This window comes from Thalia democratica, chromosome 3 (genome assembly GCF_965202585.1).
Source record: "Thalia democratica chromosome 3, ktThaDemo2.hap1.1, whole genome shotgun sequence".
Lineage (NCBI taxonomy): Eukaryota > Metazoa > Chordata > Thaliacea > Salpida > Salpidae > Thalia > Thalia democratica.
Genome location: NC_139167.1, coordinates 43,581,951 through 43,605,198, shown reverse-complemented (window position 1 = coordinate 43,605,198; position 23,248 = coordinate 43,581,951). Strand labels below are relative to the sequence as shown.

General features: G+C 25.3%; 1 protein-coding gene across 2 annotated transcripts; it reads left to right on the top strand.

The window, feature by feature from the left end:
- The first annotated feature begins 787 nt into the window (after positions 1–787).
- On the top strand, positions 788–22,351 carry LOC145832708 (formylglycine-generating enzyme-like). Of its 2 annotated transcripts, XM_082940018.1 has the most exons (7): positions 788–873; positions 5,453–5,609; positions 7,035–7,283; positions 10,327–10,494; positions 12,895–13,081; positions 14,813–14,872; positions 20,369–22,351. In XM_082940018.1, the coding sequence occupies exons 1-7, from the start codon at positions 807–809 to the stop codon at positions 20,504–20,506; spliced, it is 1,026 nt and encodes a 341-aa protein (XP_082796144.1). In that variant the 5' UTR covers positions 788–806; the 3' UTR covers positions 20,507–22,351. The 2 variants fall into 2 exon arrangements, with proteins under 2 accessions (XP_082796144.1, XP_082796145.1); XM_082940019.1 differs by lacking the exon at positions 14,813–14,872.
- Positions 22,352–23,248: the final 897 nt, after the last annotated feature.

Here is a 23,248-nt window from a genome sequence, read left to right as displayed (position 1 = left end):
ATTTGTCAGAGGATGTTATATTCTTGATATCTTTTTTCATGGTATTTAATAAACTATTGTTGTATTTTTTAAATTTAAGAACAAAAACCACTAAATAATAACAAAAAAATAACAACAAAATAAATCCATAAACAAGAACAAACAAAGCAAAAATAAGTTAACTTGTACATAAGTTGTTTTTAAAATAGACTTACTAAAATTATTCAATTTTAGTTGAAACGTCACAATGTGTTTTTTTTTGTGTAATTCTTTAAAAATCTTACTTTGTTCTTTATTTCCTTCTGAGGAGATATTATTTTCTATATATTTACAGTAGTTAATTCATTTCGAAACATATGTATTTTTTATTTATTGTATAGTTAACTATGAATAATTTCTAGTAAATATGATACCTAAAGGTGACAATATTTTAAATGTTAGTGTATCATTTATTAAAAAAAAATATATTTTTTACTTTTACAGGGTTGCCACTTACTCATGACACTCATGATATTTTGAAACTTATGAAACACATTATGAATTAAAAAAACTCTGGATAACTCAATCCAGTCTATTTTTTAATAAAAGCTCAGGGTAGTTTTAAGATTACTGAAAAAGTTAAAATAGATTATTTTTTTGGATAAATCAAAACAGTTTAAAGTCACTCAGGAGAGTTTTTTTTGACTAAAGAGTGGCAATTATATATCATGTAGCATTAATTTTGTTTTTTTTTAAATAATGTATTAGATGTTTTATTATATATCTGATGAGATTTTGTAATACTTGTAATAAGTGTATTCTATACAGAAAAAATTTAATAGTTTCATATGTATTTAAAATATATATTTCTGATAGTCACTATTACAAAAGAAAGTTACACTTATCTTTCTTCTAGTAAGTTTTACAATTGTTTCTATCAGTTTTTAATTTTGTCAAATAAGTAGTTTTGGTTAAGCTAATGTTTCATAAATAAATTTCTTAATTAAAGATTATTATTGCTGGTAAATTTATTTGTTAAATACTGTTTCTTGTTTAATTTTTTTGACTTTAAAAAAAAAACGCTTTAGTGTTAATGTACTGAAGCACGTTAGTTATATTGATACAATTATTAGTTGTAGTTATTCCTGTCTGATGAATTCTAATTACCATTAAACCAGATTGCATAAGTTGCACAAATATTTGTTGACCTCCCTTTGTGTATTCTAGTGCTTATTGTATAGATAAATAGCAATATACAGTAATATTTCTCCTAAGCAGTTACTTTGAAATAGCCCAAAATTTATTACTTATCAGTAATTTCATATATAGGAAGTCAAAAGAAAAATAATTAACACAATTTTTTTTGCTTAAAAATGCCTACTTATCATGATGTGTCTACTCAATAAGAAGATAACTGAACTAAAAATATTTAAAGACTTTTGACTAAGCCTTGTTAGTAAAATTTGTCTAATAAGTTAAGTAAAAGTAAATTATATTTTGGAATGAAAATGTTTTTAACTTAACTTTTCAAAATGATGTACTAGTTTTTAAATTTTACTCACAAAAACTTGAATTTCAAATTTAAGTTCAACTAAGAAAGTGTTAAAAAATACTACTTTTTTATCTGATTCTAAGAAAGTTCTTAATTACACCAAACAAAATAAACAATAATATTAAATACTTAAAAATAATAGAAACTTTTGAAAAACATATAAAAAGCAATTATTATTTAAGAAGTATGAAACTACTCACTTATATTAAGATTTTAAATATCTAGAACATAAGACAAACTTTTTGTTTTTTCATAAACTTCCTTTTAAAGAATATATAGACAAAGCTTTCAGCATATTTAGATAATTACAAAAAAAGAGAAAGAAAAGTACTCACCCTTTAAGCTTCTAGGCCAAACCTCTTTGTTAATTCAAGTTATAAGCATTTATTTGTTTAATGTTTATCCAATTAACAGTAGGCCAGAGTCACACTGAACTTGACATAGAGAATTAAATTTTGTACGAAATCAATTATTGTAAATCTTTACAAAAATCTTTTGTTTTATGTAGCCTAAAATTACACCAATTGATTTTTCAAATAAATAAAAAATCATAAAAAGACTTATTGAACTAGTAGAAGCTTATTAATATTTTTTTATTACTGTTGAAATTTAGGTTTAATTGTTTGCTAACAAAAGATCCTAGTGAAGTAACTTCACTGGAATATAAATAAAAACAAATTATACAGTAATCTTCCTTTATTCTACCAACATATGTTTCTGTGTGTCAACGAATCAACACACTTAAACAGGTTTGTTAATAGGAATGATAACAGTTAAAAGTTATCTTTCCTATTAACAACCCAGTTGAAGTGTGTTGATTCGTTGACACACAAAAACATATGTTGGTAGAATAAAGGAAGATTACTGTATAATTTGTTTTTATTTTATTTTTTTATTATGAATTTTTTTAAACAAAAAACAGATTTATACAAAACTTAAAATAGTACATACTAAATTAAAATTTTTATAAATTTTGTGTTCTAACAACTTGTAAGTGTTTAGTAAATGCTAGATGAAATAAAATATTAAAGAGAAAGAACATTTCTATAGAACTTAATCAATAAAACTTTAATCTAAAGTTAGTTCTATAAAGAATTTTTGAGCAATTCATTGGCATTATATATAAAAAAGTTAAAGAATCTAAATAATTTCATAATGCTTTTATAACTTTATTAAAGTTTAAATCTTTATAATTTTTTTGAGTATTTTCATGAATGTGGTATTACAGTCAAGAAAATACTTAATCTTTTAAGGTTTGCTAGAATTAGAACAGAAATAAGTGAAAATTAAGTTTTATGTTTACTACTAACTTAAAGTATTTTTAAAAACTTTGAAATACCTTTACTAAACTATGAAAAAGTAAAAACAAAATTAATTTTAAAAAATTTTTCCTTGCTTGCTTTTATATTTATAAAGGCATTAAAGTTAGATCTGTGCAAAAAACTTTCACATTGCCTCACGCCAACTGTCATAACTTCTGTTGTAAAAGCTAGTTTAAAAATTGGTTTGAAGCTCTAAATTTGCTAGAATCTTAGCTAATATTTTTTAAAATAATTTTTTTTGTTTCCCATGTCAAGGTGATGGCCTATTGTGAACCCTTAATCCAGTCTCAGAGATTTTTTCCCACATGCTGATCAGATACCACAAGTGTGTTAGAAACCAAGATCATATTTTTTTGACATTGATTGAAGTTTAAAACTCTTTCCAGCTAAATATTCTGGAAGCATTTTTATACAACCATTGAAACCTAGTTTGTATGTTTATCAGGCTGTACTTTTATAATTATTCTTTAATTTATTTTATTTATATAATTTATGTTTTTATTTTTTAACTTGAATATTTAATTTTGTTATAATAAGTTTTATTAAGGTATTGTTATTTTAGTTTAGTATAAAAAACAAAAATTGTATTGTTATAAATAATTGTAAAAACAAATTATACAGTAATCTTCCTTTATTCTACCAACATATGTTTCTGTGTGTCAACGAATCAACACACTTCAACTGGGTTCTGTAAAAAAATAACAATCACTGTAATAAGAGAATAGAAGCATTTTATTATTTTTTTACAGAACCCAGTGGAAGTGTGTTGATTTGTTTACACAGAAACATATGTTGGTAGAATAAAGGAAGATTACCGTATAATATGTTTTTATTTATATTCCAGTGGAGTTACTTCACTAGGATCTTTTGTTAGCAAACAATTAAACCTATATTTTGAACAGTTATAAATAATTGTAATAATATCAAAAAGTTCAGTTAACTTCATAGTTCAATTAAAGTTTATAATTTTATTTTGTGCAAGCAAAGCTTATTCAATTATTGCATAATTTTGACAGCTTATAATTAAAATTTTTTACTTAAACTATACATTAGCTTCATTTAATTAACTATTTAGATTTTACTGAGGAAGCTTAGTTGCAGTGTATTTAATTAGGTGTTTTATTCAAGTTATGGATGAGGAAAAAGTTGTTTAAGTATATTTTTTAGAAAATAACCTTTGTTGTTTAGTTTTATATTTATCATTTAAGCATCATAAAGCTAAACTTTTTTTAAGTATAAGAACTAAGTATTTAAAAAAATATAAAAAGAGATTTTTTGCATTTTAAGTGACTAAACTAAACTTTTTAACTCTATACTATAAGTTGAGGTTTATTTAACCTTTACAGCTCTTAATTATTAGAATAATATAACGTTTGTATTACCTTAACTTTACTTACATACTTTTTTTGTATTTAAAAATTAAACTTAGTTGCTTAAAGTTTACAGTAAGTTATAGAAAAAAAGTTATACAGGGTTACACAAAAGCATTTGACAAGTCTAATATAACAGTTAAATTTTGATAATAAAGCTCTTTAATAAGAATAAGAACTTAATTTACATAACTCAATTTACTAAAGTTCATACTCCAACAATAAACAAAATTAATTTAAGGCCATAGGGAAGATAAAGCACTTTTTTTAATAAAAGTTAACTTTGGCTTTTATATGAAAGCTTTAAGTACAAACTATAAGCCAGTTTTTATAGAATTCAAAAATATCATTTAATTTTTGAGACATTTTATTTTTTGTAAAAAGTTTCCAATACAATAGTATGGACCAAAAATTTTTCACGGTCAATTTTCTTGGAAATTTTAAAAATCAATAAAAATCTATTTCTTCCTTCATTTTTCAAGCAATCTTCTTCAAGTTTTCAGGAAATGTTCCTTATATTGTAAGAAAAAAAGCATTACTTTTGAATTTTGATAACAAAATATAAAAAAAAGTCTTTTTTTTTTCAATAAAAATTACCTAACAGTTTTTTAAATTCACAAGTAACGTTTTTTGTTATTGTATAAAGATTAGACTGTGAAAGTTTGAAGAAGATTGCTTGAAAAATGTAGGAGGAGTTAGATTTTAAATAAAATAGTCTTTTTTTGCTGTTTTAGTTTACCCCTCCTATAGGGAACCTATTACACTGCCCGACTTTGACTGGTCATATCTCAAAAATAATTCAAATTTTTTAAAACGATAAAAAGTATCTTGAAGCTTTAAAAAAAACTCTATAAAATAAGATCAACTTGTAAAAAACATGGTACTCCCCTATGGCCTTGAAATCTGACATTTTAAGTTATTAAATTTAAATTTACTAAATTTAGATTTTGCTGTATGAATTCTTGACTTTAATAATTAAAAATCTTGCTCTTAAATATTGGCTTTAACTTGCATTCTAAGATAAGTTTCTCAGTTTAAACCCCCACACAATTCCATTACACAATTCCAATCCAATCAAATATGAGAACCGCTTACCGACCAAGGGTAAGGGTTAGGGATAAAAAATATAGTGATAAAAATTTAAAGTATAAAAAAGTTAAAAATATTAGATTTTGAGTATACTGTAAAGCATTATTGGGTTGTAACTAGGTTCAACATTTAAAGTTTGTGTAATAAAATTTTTTTTTTAGATGGTAAAACAGACCAAGAGTTAAAAGAAGTGTTCCAAAAAATAGAAAATGAGGCAAAGGTACATCGGTTCAACAAAATGTCATTAATTCCTGAAGGTCATTTTAATATGGGAACAAACAATATAATTACAAATGATGGTGAAAGTCCCAAAAGAAAGTTATTTAATTTATTTTTCATTAAAAAACTTAATTCAGTAGTCCTAGTTTAGTCATACTTTTTTGTTTTGTTAGATGTTTGTTATAGTTTTCTCTTAATTATGTTTTGTGCTTAAAGTTTTGGTCCTATTACTTGGACCATTTGTTTTTATTAAAACTCTTCAGTTGGTTGAAAAAGGTAATGGTCAAAGTGGTCAGAACTTTATCTTAACCTAAGCTTGAAGTCCAGGGCTTGGCTCTGATTGACTTATGCTGAGGTTTTCTTTGATTGTGCAGTAACCTGCAACAAAGGTACAGATTTCTTAGATACACTCTGCCCTTCGGGTACACACTTTTTTTGCTGAGAAATAGGGTAAACATCTTTTTTTGAAATTTGATCTTATTTTATATAGTTTTTACTAAGCTGCAAGATGCTTTTTACAGATTTTAAAAATTCAAAATAATTTTTGAGATATAACCAGTCAAAGTCGGAGGCAACAACAGGATCCTTATGGGAGGTGCAAACTAAAATGGCAAAAATAGACTATTTCACTAAAAATCTATATTCTCCTACGTTTTTTGAGATAACTACCTCAAGTTTTCAGGAAATGTTCCTTGATATATTTAGGAAATTCTGTCAGAATGAATTAAAAAAAATTAAAAATAAAAATTTTATATCAAAATAAACAAAAAAAATTTTTTTTTTTAAATTTTTAAAACCACTGGTTTAGGGTGTCAATTAAAAATAGTTAATATGTAATTGTAGTTACATAAAAATTTTATGAAAAAAATAATTGCTTTATAAAAATTTAACCTAACTTTATGGTTATTAAAAGACCTTGAATCCTAAAAAACCTGAAAATTAAGAAATTTAAAAAAAAACACGGAGTTTTAAATAAAAATTACTTGAAAGTTAGGAAAAACAGGGTATTTTAAGTTTTTAGGTGTCAAATGATGAAACTTTGATTAGATACAAAAAATCTATAATATACAATAATTTTATTTTGTGTAATTTAGAAATTTAACATATTTATTATTTTATAGCTGAAAAACATCTGTTTGAAAAGAAGCAAACTTTAATTTTGTGTAATATAATAAAATTTGTAGTTTAAGAAAACAGTAAGTCTTAATTTATGTATAATGTTTTAAGATTGATAAATTTTTTTTTTCAAGCTTTTTAATATGGTTTGAAAAAATTATTAGTCTTCTGAAAACTCTTTGTAGTGTTTTTGGCTTGTCTATAAAAAAAGCTACTAACTTCTAATGTATTATTATAATTTAAGTTTTAGATTCATATAATAAGTAGAAATGCTACAACGTAAACCAAGCTACGGTATTTCAGTTAATTTTCAAGTTTAAACTTATGACTTAAGAATATGTTTATAGCTCTTGATCTAAAATTTATCTTACAAATACTAATGTAAAATAACTAGAATTCATTTTCTAGGGTTTTCGTGAAAAATTTTTTCTTAGACAAGTATGAAGTTTCAAACTTAGAGTTTGGATTGTTTGTTGAAAATACAGGATACAAAACTGAAGCTGAAGTTTTCAATACATCATTTGTTTTAAATATACTTTTGAGTGAAGAAATTTCAAAAAGCATTACACAAGCTGTCCAAGGTGCACCTTGGTGGTTACCTGTAAAGCATGCGGTTTGGTATAAACCAGAAGGACCAGATTCCAATATTTTTAATAGGTTATATTTTATTATTTTATTAACAGTTAACTATTTAGTTGTATAAATATTTTTTAAAGTAACTAATACAAGCTCCAAAAAACTATAAAGTATCAAAATTTTAAGAAAATATGTTGTCAGAAAAGAAAGTCTGTTTATTTCTACAAATAAAAGAAAAACAGAATTATAGTTTTTAAAAACATCATCAAAATTATGTAATACCATTGCAACTCAAAAGATTCAGGTTTGATACAAAGTCAGGAAAATCTGGAAAAGTCAGGAAAATTACTTAACAAAAATCAAAAAATTTGATATAAACATGCTTTTAGTAAGAAAGTTTATTATCACTAAAAAAAATGCATTTTGCTAACATTATTTTCAAAAAGTTTTGTTTTCTCAATTGATTTTTCAAGTCTTTGCTTATGTATTTTTCAATCGTTTTTAATTAAAAAATTGATTTAGAAAAGTTGGGGAATATTTTTTAGCTTTATCTGTTGCAACCCTAGAGGCTGCTTACGGTAAGTAATAGAAGAGGATGAAAAACATCTTAAATTAATATGAATAGTGAAATATATCTATTGTTTATTTTCAAGAACTTAAAAACAAAACAAAAACTATGTTCACTTTCTGTGTGGTAGACATCTCTGCAACTATTGTTAAGACACTTTGAGAGGGCAAGTGGGTTAAGACGATTCAAAAAGTATTAGTAAGCGTGAGCCCTTTCTGCTTTCTTATACAGAACTTTGTTTGTAGAGTCTGGTGTCTATTGTACCTTATGTGAATTTTCTGAAGGAGCTTAACACACTATCAATCTCAGCTTTACTTGTGTTGGAAAGGTAAATTTTTGACTATCTGTCTAAATGGAACACAAGTAGCTGTGTAGGTTATACTTGGTGGTTGTGCGTTTTTAGAATATGTTTTTTGAAAAACACACAGTTTATTGTACTATTTTGTTAAGAGCTTATCAATTGTATTATAAAGGTCTAGGCTAAAAGTCCTTCCAAAAGCATGGCACTAAAAGATTATGAGTTTGTAGACACTGTCACTAATAAATTTGTAAGCCAGCTGATTGCAACTTGTGAATCTCTATTATTTTGTTCTTCACAAGACAGAAGGGACTGGTACCTCTATTCTGTTTTGTATTTATAGATCAAGCAAAGTAACATTTCCTTTGGTGAGTCCAACTTTTTCATCTATATACAATATGACAACAGATGCTAAGTCATCAGTATAGACTATAAGTCAACATCAGTTTTAATAGCATGCATAATTTTTAAAATTATAATTCTGTCTCCCTATGCCCTTAACTGTTTAAGTTTGTTTTCCAATCTTTTCTAGGTTTTACAAGCAGCATAATTAAGAACTCTTCAGATATCTGAAATCAAAACATAAATTTTTAAATGTTTTTCTTCATTATGAATGGAAAAAACTCTTCTTTTTTATAAAATGAATTTAATAGTAAAAAAAAATACATATACTGACTAAGTTACTAATTTATGTATTTTAATTAAAAAATTTTGGATATTATGTAAACTTAGTAGATTTTTTAGGAAGATAACCCACACGAAATTTGATAATCCTCGGTCTTGTTATGATAATAAATAAATCTGTTTAAGTTGTTATATTTCAAAGTTTTGATTTTTCATTTAATAAAGCAAAAGTGTTAAAGGACGTTTAATGTTTCTTTATATTCCATTATCTAAATATGTTTGTGCAAGTTTTAGAAACATTTGTGCAAGTTTTAAAGCTTGCATGTGTAAACTAAACTAACTGACTTTAAAAAAGTAATATATTAGTCAACAACTATACAACGGTTGCGCTAGACTTACAGCACAGCTTATAGACTGTAATATAGATATCATGTATCTGAATATTTCATTTGTAACAATTTAATTTAAAGTTCTATTGTGTTAAAATAATATTCTAGTTACTTAAATGACAAATAGATAAAACTTAAATATAATTAAATAAGCTTCCTTTGAGAATTAATCAAAGCAAAACTTTTAGAAACATAATACAATATAGTAATTTTTTTAATCAGAAACAAGTTCGACTTAAGTAGGTTAATATTAAGAAAAACGTCAGAATAAGGGAAGCAATTTGAAATTATAACTAGTTAAAAAAATTTTATTATTAAAAATTCATTTGCGTTAAAACTTTTTAAGCACTAAGTTTTGGTGAAGATAAAGTGAACAATATTATAATATAAGATCAATTTGGTTTAGTGTATTTCTTTTTAAATTAATAGTGTTTAAAATAAATCCTAAAACAAAAAAAAATTACTGATCGTGTTAGAAACAATAGGGTTAGATATGATCGGGTTATAAATAGTTGGGTTAGAAACGATGTAATTGGAACGATCGGATTAGATATGACCGGGTTAAAAATAATTCGGATAGAAATGATCGGGTTAGAAATGATCTCGGATTACAAATGATAGTAAACTGTTTTTAGTAAGTTTTTAAATAATTTCTTGTGGAAAAGTATATAACATCTGTCACACGAAAATAGTCACTAACTTATAAGTTTTTAATTACGGGATAAAATTTAAACAGCTAATTATATTTTTATCAATAATGACAAATTAAATTATATAAAAGAACTAAATTAATCACAAAAGAGGTTTTTTTTTTCGAGTTGTGGAAGTATAAATTTATAAGCAAACATTTTTAATCTGTAGCCTCATACAAATGATTTAATCAATATTTTCCTAAACTTCAAGATTTTAGATTTACTATTTCAGGAGACAATAGATTTATATTTTATTTTTTTAATTAAAAGAATAGTTTATGATTAGTAGATTACCGTGTATACGTTTGTGTAGAAAACTTTATACAAAAATTAGTGTATATCAAATTTTTACTAAATATTTTTTAAGCTTGAGTGGAACCCTTTTAGTATCAGATTTAACAATAATACTTACAGCGTTTAATAAAAAAAAGCCTTAATGGTTGTTGATTTCTGATTAAAAATAAGTAAATTTTTTTTACAATTTTTATTTTTAGATAATTATAAACGTAAAATGAATAAGTAAGTTTAAATAATTTAGAAACCTTTCAAAAAGGTTAAATCATCCAGTTGTCCATGTATCTTGGAATGATGCTGTAGCTTTTTGTAAATGGGCAGAAAAGCGACTTCCAACAGAATCGGAATGGGAAAAAGGGAGTAGAGGTGGTCTTGATGACAGGTTGTATCCTTGGGGTAATAAATTCATGCCAAAAGGAAATCATTAGTAAGTTAAACATATTTAACAAGTTTTGAAGATGAAAGGGTTAATTTTAAGCATTTTTTATTTCTTATTTTTGATGCTGTATGTTTTCAAAATTGATATATTGACAATATAAAATGAAGATAAAATTCAAGTGCCACAAATAAAAACGATAAACCAAGTCGCCTTGTATAAAAAAACTAATTTGAACAATACTATGGATGTATACTTATTCACTTATATAACCTTTACAGTTTAAATAACATAAACTTGGATTTATTTGAATGATACAGTTTAAAAAAATTAAATTCTTGCTTTTATTCATTAAGACTTAAAACAGTATTAAAAATGTTTATAAATATAATCAGCTTATTTTATTTTGGAAAGTTTTTGGATAAATTTTTTTCAGTTTTATCAGGGGAAGCTAACTAGTTTGATTAAAAAATATTTTGCTGACTCAGCAAATATGCCAACTATTTGCATGATTTTCAAGCAATTTAAAAACAGTAGTGGAAATTTGAAGCTATCCCAGTTAGAACTCGCAATTGTTTTTAAAATATAACATTCTGTGAAATTGATGGCTCTATCGTGTCAAAATTTAATGTAGTACCTTATTGTATTCATAATATTATACATATCGCACATTAAGGGCATAGGGGGGAAATCACAAACAATTTTTGAGATATAGCCGTTCAAATACGTTCCTTATGGAAGGGTGAAACTAAAAAAATATTTTTCACTAAAAATATATCTTCTCCTACGTTTTTTGAGAAAATTACTTCAAAATTTCTGGAACTGTTCCTTGTAATATTTTTTTGTTCTTTGTCATTAAAAAAAAAATTTGTTCTGACAGAGTTTTCAAAGTATTGCAAGAAACATTTCCTGAAAGTTTGAGCTGAAGTTCATTGTTTATTATCGAAGGCATAAAATATCTCAACTTTGTTGATGATCGCCGAAATAAATACTGAAAGTTCGAGGTGTTTATCTCAAAAAACGTAGAAGAAGATATATTTTTAGTGACTTATAGTATTCGTAATTTTGTTTTGCGCCTCCCATAAGGAACCTATTGTAGTCTCCGACTTTGATTGACTATATTTCAAAAGTTATTTTGAGCTTTGAAAATCTGTAAAAAGCAACTTGTAGCTTAGTTAAAACTCAATAAAATAAGACAAACTTGTGAAAAAGGTGGTTTAGCCCCCTCCCCGCTATACTCTTAAACTTTATGATAACGTTTTTTTGAAGTAAAATTTATACTAAATAAAATATTTGAATCTTGTACAAATTGCATCAACAAAAGAACGGAATTAATGAACTCATGCAGACATAGAAACTAATTTTTATTAATAAACTGAAAAGCAGACAAAACTTGAACCAGAATATAATAATAGTACAAAATAGGTTTTTTTGACTTTTTTATTGAGTTTTTTTGATAATTGGGTTAAATTTAAAAAAATGTTTAGATAGTTCTTAATTCAACTTAGAAAAATTTTTAGAATTTTTTTTAGATAGTTCTTAAATCCATTTAAATCTTGACTGTTAAATTAACTTAAACAAATTAGATTTTGAAATTTTCAGCGACTTTGAGTTTTATTAATGTTTTGTTGACTCTTGGCTTAAAATCACAATTTTGAAGTAAAATTCATAATAAGTTAAAAAAAAAAATTGTGATTAGTTAAGTCTATTTTAAACACTATTTCAATTAAAACATAAATAAAGTTCTTAATCTTAAAAAAAATAACGAGCGTTTACTCTAATCCCACATTGAAACTGACCAGACTATATTAAAGATGATTTAGCAGTGTCATACTTTTCTGATTGAAACTCACAAACTGAAGCTTCAGTGCGATTGTAAAACTATTTTCGGTTTGACTTATACAATGATTCATTGTGATTATTTCTGTCTGATGAGACAAAATGAGTATGAAACTAGGTCGCAAAATGTCACATAGATAGTTTTGAACTAAAATCATTGAAAGCCTGAAAAAACTTAAACTTAAGCAATACTTAAATGTAAATTATTTTAATGTTTGAATAGGTACGGAAAATGTATCATGTACAATAGTTTTGTGTTACTTATAATCATAAAACACATTTAAAACAGAATTACATTATCTTTTCAATATTTTTTCTATTAAGACAGTTTTTTTACCTTAAAAATAATTTTGTACCAAAAGTTGACAAAAAAAACTTGTAATTTCAAAAATCTGGAATAAGTTCAGAAAACCTGGAAAGTTTTTTCAAAAACTCTTTTGCAATCATGTAAAAGGGGTAAATATCTATTCTCGCGCGTGTTAAACAAATATTTTTTAAACTTATTTACACTTTTTCTAATATAATTATGTTTTAAAGCAAAATAATGACAATTATAATTTTAATATTTTTAATTCATAGCATAAAAAATTAAAGTTAAAATTTTTACAATAGTGCGAACACTTGGCAAGGGGAATTTCCTGAAGGAAATACTGCCGAAGACGGTTATGTAGCAACAAGTCCAGTAGATAGTTTCCCTGCTAATAAATTTGGTTTGTACAATTCCGTTGGTAATGTTTGGGAATGGGTTAATGATTGGTGGACTAAAGATCACTCAAGACAATCTGATACCTGGAAATCTGTTAGTTGTTTATTAATAACTTGATAAATGAACAAAGCTTTATATAACTTAACAACATATAATTTTGATTTGAAAATAAACTAACTGTGTTTGTTATCTTAAAAGTTTAAGTAAAATTGTTGAACATTTATTTATTTTGCAGTAATGTATGCAAAGTTTTGCTTCAAGTGTAAAGTGTTTCTAAATTGGCTTTAAATGATCAAATTTTACGGCCATATGAGGGGGAAAGTGCTTTTTTATTTATTTAATATTTAGGCTTATATTTTAGCTCAAGTATTAAATATAAGGCAGTCTATATTTATAAAACATAAGTTTTAATAATTTTTTGAATTATTGTCATTTCATAAAAAATTTTTGATACGAACGTAACTTTTTCATAGTTTTTTTTTCTTAAATAAAAAAAAAGTTCTATCTACTTAAATATTTTTTAAGCCAGAAGCTTAAAATTTTTAGGAATCATTTCTTAATTAGTTTAAAAGATTTAAAGTGCTTTAATAATAAAATATAATAATGTTTAAAAGAATAATTTTTAGATAAAAAACATTATCAATTAAAAAAAACATACTAGTGGTATTAGAATATTTTTTAAGGACTAAGTTTAAAAGTTTAAGGATAATTGGTAAAAAAATGAAAGAGGTAGTAGATTTTTGGTGAAATAGCCTTCTTTTGCTTTTTTACTTTGCGCCTTCAATAAAGATCCTATTAAACTGTAGATATGTAAATATAACTTAGATTGCTTTTATTTCAAAAACTACCTAGAATTTTCTTAAGCGGTGAAAACTGTCTGAATGCTCGCATAAAACTTTACGAGATAAGATCATGTTGTAAAGGCAAAGGTGGGATCTTCCTGTTAGCTAACAGTTAGAATAGCGAAAAGGAGGCTTAATCTGCTTTTTTATATTTAAATAATTTGAACTGAAAATATTAGTTTTTTAAATTAATTTTTCTTTATTTAATTTTTTAGTTTTTTATGCGTATATACTTTAAAGTTTTAAAATGGTTCGTGTTAGTTTTTTTTTTTTTTTTTTGATTCTCTCAGAACTAAAAACACAAAATTTAGCATACATTTTTTATTAGTTTTCGAAATAGTTTAGCATTTCTTAATTCAATTTTACAAAAAAGTATCGATATTTTTAGGTTTAATCACAAGCTCAAAATAGGTTTATTTAAGTGTTCTAATAACAGTACAAGACAGTAATTTTCTTCAATAGTAATGATTTTACTTAAGACGTTTACAAGAAAGGTTTAAGAAGCCCTCCCATAACATCTAAAAACACAAGACTCATAAGAAAGACTGCCTAAGTTTGAAACTAATGTTTTTTTTCAATTATTGTTATTTATTTTAACTAGTAACCCGCTAGTGTTTTTACGGGTATCTGCAGGAAAAAAAAATCACCACCACACATTTAGAAATCGACTGCACCACTTGACCATCAAGAACAATATCACAGCAGTCCATGGTCGGTACCGTTCTTATTGGAGTTCATCAGGCAGAGAATATCACCTAAAACTTATGATTCAAGCAAACCGGTTTAATACTTAAATGGTTGCTGTTAATGACTAACAGATGCTTCATTTTTATATTGTACAGTATTTACAAAAAGTGTTACTTCGTTGCAAAAGTTTTTTACCCTGTCTGAATTGTGGCGGAAGTTTTATATGTTTTTGTTAAAGCCAAATAATTAAGTTTGATTATGTTATATTTTTTTTTTACAAAATGAACTTTAAAAGGACGGACCAGTCTCAGGAAAATCGAAAGTCAAAAAGGGAGGCTCATTTATGTGTAGCAAGGTATAAAGTTTGAAATATTTAAAAAGCCTTACAATTTTTTTTATATTAAGTTTTTTTCAGTAACCTTCAGAAACGCGACCGCAGAATTACTCATTTAAAAAAAATGCTTGGTTTAATATTTATATATTTTATGCTTTAGGTTCTATCCTGACTTAAATTACTAAACAATGCTTATAGTGTTTTAAAATATGAAACTTTTCTAAAGATACCAATATTCAAAGAATATATGAGGAAAAAAATCATATTAAATCTTATCTTCTCTATTTCAATATGTAAATAAAAAAACTAATAAGCATTGTTTTTTCTGGAAAGAAGTTTAAGTTTTTACTTATACATTTCAAACTCATTAACCAAAATTTTTATTTTTTTTATCATTTTTAAATATGAGTAAGAACATGCCTATTAAAAATCAACCAAGATATGTAAAGAGAGCAGCTATTAAAGTTTTCTACAATCAGTTAAACTCTAAGTAAAAATTGACAATGATAGGACTACTTAATATAAGTTGTTTTGGATAATTTCATATTTACACCTTTACACTGTAACTAGGTGCTTTTTTTTTCTTGTTACCATATTTTAATAGTAGTAGTTCTGAGTATCTTTATATTAAATTTACTATTTCTAAAATCTACTAAAATAAGTTAACTTCTTGCTAGTTAATATCCTAACTGAAAAAGAAGTTATTGATAAATAAAAACTGTCTATTTTGTTTATATTAGCTAAATTAATCCAAACAATAAATAAAAATTAAACCTACTAAACATTATTGTATAGCCAAAGTTTTAAGATACCTATAACTACTTTTGACTCGGTTTCAATATTCTTTGTTGCGCTGCAGATTACCTGTATAAGTTGTAGGTAATAAAAAGTTTTAGTATTTTACTTTAGTTATATTAAACATACTTAAATACTGTTTTTACTTAAAAAGTGTAAGTCTGACTTGAAGTTAGGTTAAGTTTTAAATCGGAGGAGATTATAAATTTGCTTAGCATTATTTTTGACTTATTCAAAATATAATTTCTCGCTGCGATAATATTGAATAGAGCAGGGTTTCCCAAAGTGGGCCAAGTGGCCCTTAAGGGGCCATGAGCAGCAAAGGGGCCAAAGGGGGGCCATGAGGTCATAATTTGAAACTTACACTAGATGTTCTGGAGTTGTTGATGAAGAGCAAAAAATTAAAAAAAGTCTTAGGTACTTTTAATGGTAAATAAAAAACTTACACTAGATATTCTGGAGTTTTAAACTTGAATTTATTAAGGAATCTGTTTAGGAATAATTACTGATAGCAAGTAGTAATAAAATGATGTAAACAACAGTTAAATTATTATTTTATTATTAAAAAAAGGATATCTTTAATACTTTTCTCAAGGACTGTTATAATTACTGCTTGACAATGATTGCGTCATTAATGCTCACAATTCATTGCGTAACGCATTCGTGCGCTGACTTTCTTAGCGGTTATGCGTTTCTCTTTAAAGTATATTTGACTAAGACTTTCTATCTCGTCTTGCGTCTTAATGTACACCGCGCTAGCTTGTTGTATTCCAGCAATTCTTGGGTACATCAAATCTAACGTGCAAGCCTGATAATTTACGTTATGCTTTAAGTCTGACATTGGCTTAAAACTGTTTTGTTTTTTGTTAGGATCCAGTACACTCCTAGTAACTTTTACTTTTTCTGTTTGATGGATAGAAAAACAGCCGAGGACGTTATTATTCTGATGTAATTAAATTTAATATCGCCTCTTCTCTCTTTGGTTGGTGTGTCAGATTCAAAGTCTATTGAGGATGCAGTATCCTTATAACTAATATGACTAGAGCGGGTAATCATGGTCTTAACTACCCTAGATATCTTTAGCACAGCGCGAGTCTATCTTTGTTTGTTATTTATATTAAAAAAATGCCACAAAATAGTAGAAATACCTACTAGTCTATAACATAATAATGAAGTGCAAAGCTATTTTAAGGCCATAGGGGGGGGGTAGGCCATGTTTTTTACAAGTTGATCTTATTTTATAGAGTTTTTACTAAGCTTCAAGTTGCTTTTTACCGTTTTTAAAAATTCGAATTAGTTTTTGAGATATGACCGGCCAAAGTCGGGCCGCATAACAGGTTCCTTATGGGGAAGGAAAAACTAAAACGGCAAAAAAAGACTAATGCATTCAAAATCTATCTCCTCCTTCATTTTTTAAGCAATCTTCTTCAAACTTTCACAGTCTATTCTTTATACAATAACAAAAAAACGTTATTTGTGACTTCAAAAAATTTTAAGTAAAAATATCTTTTTTTTGAAAAAAAATAATTTTTTTTGATAGTAAATCACTTTTTTTTTTTTTTTTTTGTCATAAAATTTTTATTTTTTAAAATTATTAAAATTCACAAATAACGTTTTTTTCTCATAATGTAAGGAACATTTCCTGAAAATTTGAAGAAGATTGCTTGAAAAATGAAGGAGAAGATAGATTTTAAAGCCCGTTTTTAAAAACTCGAGAAAAACGGCTTTAAAATTTTGGTAAGTTTGATTTTTTTATATAAATATTTTTATATAACCGGTTATAAAAAAAAAGTTACTTAATATTTTTAAAATCTAAAAAAAGCATCTGAAAGATTATGAAATTTACTATAATATAAGTCTATATGTTATTTTTGGTCAAAAAATGGCTTCTACCCCCCCCTATGGCCATATACAACTACTCAAGTAAACTCGAGTTATATAAAAGGTTTTAACAAATAATACAGAACGACAAATAAAAGAAAAAAACTCAGAATTACTTCTACAAAAAATGATGTATTTCGGACACAGTCTTTATATTGTTTTAGAAGGGTAGGTGTCTAAATTGCGCAAGCGTACAAAGTTGCACGAGGGGACAAAATTGCACGAAAACACAAAATTGCACGAAGATACTTTTGCACGAAGACTAATTTGCACGAGAGCACAAAATTGCACGAAGATGAAATTGCACGCAGACAAAATTGCACGAGGGTATATTTTTGCACGAGCAGACAATTTTGCACGCAGACACTTTTGCACGAAGGGTCATTTTTGCACTAGTGACAACTTAGCACGGAGGGTCAATTTTGCACGGGTTTTGTTTCCTTCCCAGGGACGGGTCAAAATTGCGCGTAGACATTTTTGCACGAGGGGACAAAATTGCACGAGAAGACTCTTTTGCACGAAATTTTTTAATAAAATTAAAAAAATAAAAAAATCAGTATTAAAAAATTTATTACTTAATAATAAAAAATACAAAACAAAACTATAAAATATTCAAAAAAAAATCTTAATTATAATATTTAATAACTAAATAACAAAAAATAAAAATCAGAATTAAAAAAGTTATACCTTAATAATAAAAATTACAAAACAAAATTATATATTATTCAAAAAAAAAAATCTGAATTATTAAATTTAATAACTAAATAACGAAAAATTAAAAAAAATTAAAAAAAAAACAGAATTGAAAATTTTATAACTTAATAATAAAAAACACGAAACAAAATTACATATTATTCAAAAAAATAAAAAAATCTGAATTATAAAATTTAATAACTAAATAAAGAAAAATTAAGAAAAAAATATTAAGTAAAATATAAAAAATAAAATGGTGAAAAATTTAAGTAAATAAAAAAATATATATAGTACTTTTAAGTAAAAAAAATATTTTCAAGTAAAAAAAAATTAAATGTTAATTAGATTTTTTTAAATAATAAAAAAGGTTAGAATATAAAAAATCAACTAACTTAATAATAAATAAGTTTTAAAAAATCAAAAAATATTTAAGATTTACAAAAATTAAAAAATTAATAATAGTAAATACATTAAATAAAAGTCCAAAACAAAAGTTAATAAAATTAATATAAAAAGTCAAATTAAATGAAATAAATAACTAAATAAATTTAAATGAAATAATAATAAATATAAAAGTCAAAATGAACAATTTAAATAATAAACAAAAATTTATCAAAATAAATTTATATAAATAAAAATAAAAACTAGATTATAAAATTAGATTCTAACCGTTATTAAAATATAATTACCAAAAAAAGAGTTTTGTTAAAACTATTTATTTTTGTTAAAAAAGAAATTAACTAATTGTAACTGTTGTATTATTTTGTTTGTTTCATTTAAGTCAAAAGCTTATATTTCCTTTTTCTTCTAAAATTGTAAAAATAAAATTGCTTCTGACAGTGCTTTTTCGCAAGTCTTGGTTAGATAAAGAGAAAATACAGAGCAGGAGAAACTTAAGAGCTAATTAGACTAAAACGCGTGCAAATACTGATGCAACTAAGATAAAGTTTAGAAAAATATAAAATATTGATATATAAATTAGGTTTAAAACTTTTATATAAAACAAAAAAGTACAATTTTAAGTATAAATTATGGAAGTACAAAGCCGTAACAGAACTTTTTGTACAATGCACAATAAAAATTTCAAAAAACGGATTTTCTCTTTTCTAAATTTATTTAATTGTTTCACCATTTCGCATGCTCGTTTTTTCTGTACAAAAGTATCTTCGTGCAATTTTGTCCCCTCGTGCAATTTTGTACACTCGCGCAATTTTAACACCTACCCGTGTAAAATTTTATTTATTTATTTTTTTTTAATCTTGTTTTATTTCATACTTAAATTTAGTATAATTATAATATAATTTATGTTTATATCGATACATGTCTATTTTTAAATAAGGATTATTTTAAGTATGATAAAATTCTAGTTTTATTTTTATTAAAATAAAAATTTTAATTTATAATAGTTTTTAAACACATTGATTTAGTTTCAATAAAAAAAGGTTATATATATTTAAAATAAAAATAAATAAAATTAATTTAAACCTGGTTAAATTAGAATGAACTACACTAGCACATGCTTATTATTATTTTTTTATAAAACATAAAGGTTTTATTATTGTTTTTTTTTTAGTTATTTTAAATTGATATTTTTTGTGCAAAATTGACCTTCCGTGCAAAATTGTAACTCGTGCAAAATCGACCTTCCGTGCAAAATAGTCTTCGTGCAATTTTGTCCCCTCGTGCAATTTTGTGCCCGCGTGCAAATTAGTCTTCGTGCAAAAGTATCTTCGTGCAATTTTGTACACTCGTGCAATTTTGTTCTCGTGCAATTTAGTCCCCGCGTGCAATTTAGTAACCTCGCGCACTTTTGTCTTCGCGCAATTTAGACCCGTTCCCGTTTTAGAAACCATTTTTTTACTTATTTATTTTAAATAATGAAATGAGAAATCAATGCAATATAGCCGCCGCTACATAATTATTAATCGTGATGAATGTGTCATTTGTGTACCTACTAATTTTGTATTGTTACATCTTTTAAAAGTATTTTTTAATAATAAAACACAGTTTAGCTACACCTTAACATTCTAGTCTCTGTAGTGCAAAAGTTGTTTTTTAAATTAAGTAACGTGTTCATAATAGCCTTTATTATAATAAACACTTTTAAGGGTTTTTTATTATTATCCAATATATATTTTACTGTTCTAGAAATTCTGCTATCGTCATAGATGTTCTGCTAGAAGTGAAAATACGGCAGATAGTTCAGCTTCAAATTTAGGATTTAGATGTGCTGCTGATAAATTACCATCGTATCTCGTCCGTAGTTATATGAATAACGAACTGTGATAAAACAACATAAAACTGACACTGATTTTATATTTATTATACAAAACTTAACAATATAGCTTTTAGATTTTTTATATACTACAACGTGTTTTAATTTCGTGTTATAAGTACCTTTTTTTAAAACTTCTTAAAGTATTAATACATAATAAAGGCTTATTAATTTAAGTTTTCAAGATACCGTTGCAAAATAAAATATATCAGCAGGTATTGCTCATTTTCCTTTTATTTTCAATTTTTATTTGACACAAAAATTTTCAATAAATAAAAACTTTATTTACTGGGAATAGCTCAGTTCCAACCCGCGCACAATTCCCACCCGAATCAGATCCTATCCGAATCAATTCCCACCCGATCAGTTCCCATCCAATCAGTTTTGCACGTCACTTTTACACAGTATCACTTTCGCACGGAGAGTCATTTTTGCATTGTGTCAGTTTTGCATAGGTGTTTATTTTCCACAAGTTAACACGTTTTTTATGACTACACTTTTGCAAAAAGCGTTCTGTTTGCAATAGCATCAATGTTTCACAGGTGCCATATTTTGCGCCAGTCTTCACTTTTTCACGGCTGACTTTTTTTGAAAATTTGATCAAACTAAGTTACCGAAATTTATCTATATACATTTATAAAAAAATAGATTTAAACTAAAATTGTATAAAAAATAATTCTCACCTGTTTACAAATCAATAACGTATTAATGTAAAACTAAACTTAAAAGTAAATAAAAATTAAAATAAATATAACTAAAGGCTAATTGAAAACTAATTTGATTTTGGTAAAAACATATATTTAAATTAATTATTATAAAAATACAGACGATTAAAAGAACAAATTATTAAGTTTAAGTTTTGTTTATTTTGGACTAGCTTTTATTTTTTTTTACTTTGATAATCATTAATTTTATAGTACCAGGTAAAATAACTTACTTAATTTATCGTTTAAATCTGTACCTGCACACGATACTGGGCAAACAGTTATAAACTAAAATATTTTAAAATATTTTTTAGACTAAACGTTACTTTTATGTTAAAATACTAACATGTACTACTAGTTTCAAATTAAATCTAAAAATTTTTTTAAGTGCACTAACCTACAAGTTTAAGCAGTTTATTAAGTTTTAATAAAAAGTTAAAAATTATTTTAAATTAAGAGTAATAAAACTACTATACTGTTAAACTAACTATAAGTAAAACTATCAAACTGTTGTTTACAAAAAAAAGTTTTTAATTAGAAAAGACTAATATCAATGTTAGACTCTTGAAATTTATAAAATTAAGCTTAAAATAATGTAATTTAACGTAATTGTCAAAAATCCTGGTACGTGCATGTTTTTGTGCGTCTATGTATTTTGTTTTGTATCTTAGATTTCAGACCAAGTCAAAGTCATCTAAAGTTTAAATTCTATTAAAAAGCTATGATTTTTTTTTTGTTACCTTACTTTAAAAAAATTGATAAGCTATAAATTTTTTTAAAGTTAAGTTTTATGTTAATTTTGTTTTGATTCTGATATATTTTAAAGTAAATAAGTAGAAGTTTTTTTATAATAAAAATTAAAGTAAAACTTAAGTTTTTTTGAATTTTTTAAGGTTTATGAAATTAAAATTTAATAACTTGGTTTAATTTATTTAAGTTATAGTTCTATATTAATATAATTAAAAACTGCAAAAGTGACGACTTGTTCAAAAGTGGCATCATGCAAAAGTGGATACTCGCTTTGTGCAAAAGTGATGAACAACTTGGGTTGGAATTAATCGTTAGGGAATCGGTTCGAGTTGGAGCTGATCTAAAGGAAATTGATTCGAGTTGCAATTGATCGGGTCGCAGTTGATTAGGATGGAAACTGATTGTGTGGCAATCGTCTGGGTGGGAATTGTGCGCGGGTGGGAATTGTTAGTATACCATATTCCTTTTACCAAATGAAAAAATAAATTAAAAAATAATGACTGAGTAAAGTAAAAAAAAAGTTAAAGTTTATGTGATGAGTATAAAATATTTTAACTTATATGTACTAAAGAAAAGTTAAGTAAGATTGTACTCCTACAAATTTAATTAATTTTCGTTTACTATATCCAAGTTAAAGTTTTGCATTTGTTTAAACTTTATTTGTACACAAAATAACACCTTAAACTAATTTCAAACTTTTTACTCTATAAGTAATTTAATATTCATTTTATAACTTAATAAAGACATATAGCAGGGTTTCCCAAAATAGGTAATATCGCCCCCCCCCCCCCCCCTTGGAAGTCATTTCAGAAATCTAAGAGGCCATGAAGCCATAAATGATAACTTACGCTAGGTATTCTGAAGTTAGTGATTAAAAGCAAAAAATAAGTCTAAGACTTATTTAAGTTTAGTTTTTTGAGAAATATTGTCGGGAGGGGGCCATGAGTTTTTTAATTTCTTTGAAAAAATCCTAGCCTATAGTTTTTCAGGTCAAAAACTGTAGTGTAAAATAAAAAAAAGCTGATTGATTTCTGAATATATGTTTTATATTGGAAATGGTATCTTAAATTAAAATAGATTTTCCTAAAGTATGATCATAAATTCTTTTGAGATTAGTATTTTTGTTTTGATGTGCCATTTAATTTTTAATTGAATATCTCTACGGGTTGTTCTAAAAAAAAGGTATATAATTCTTAAATAATGTTTATTATTATTTTCTTAAAACGTAACTCTTAAATGATTTTATCAACATTTATGTATTTGTTTTTTTTATAAAATTAAAAATCTGTTCTATTTTAA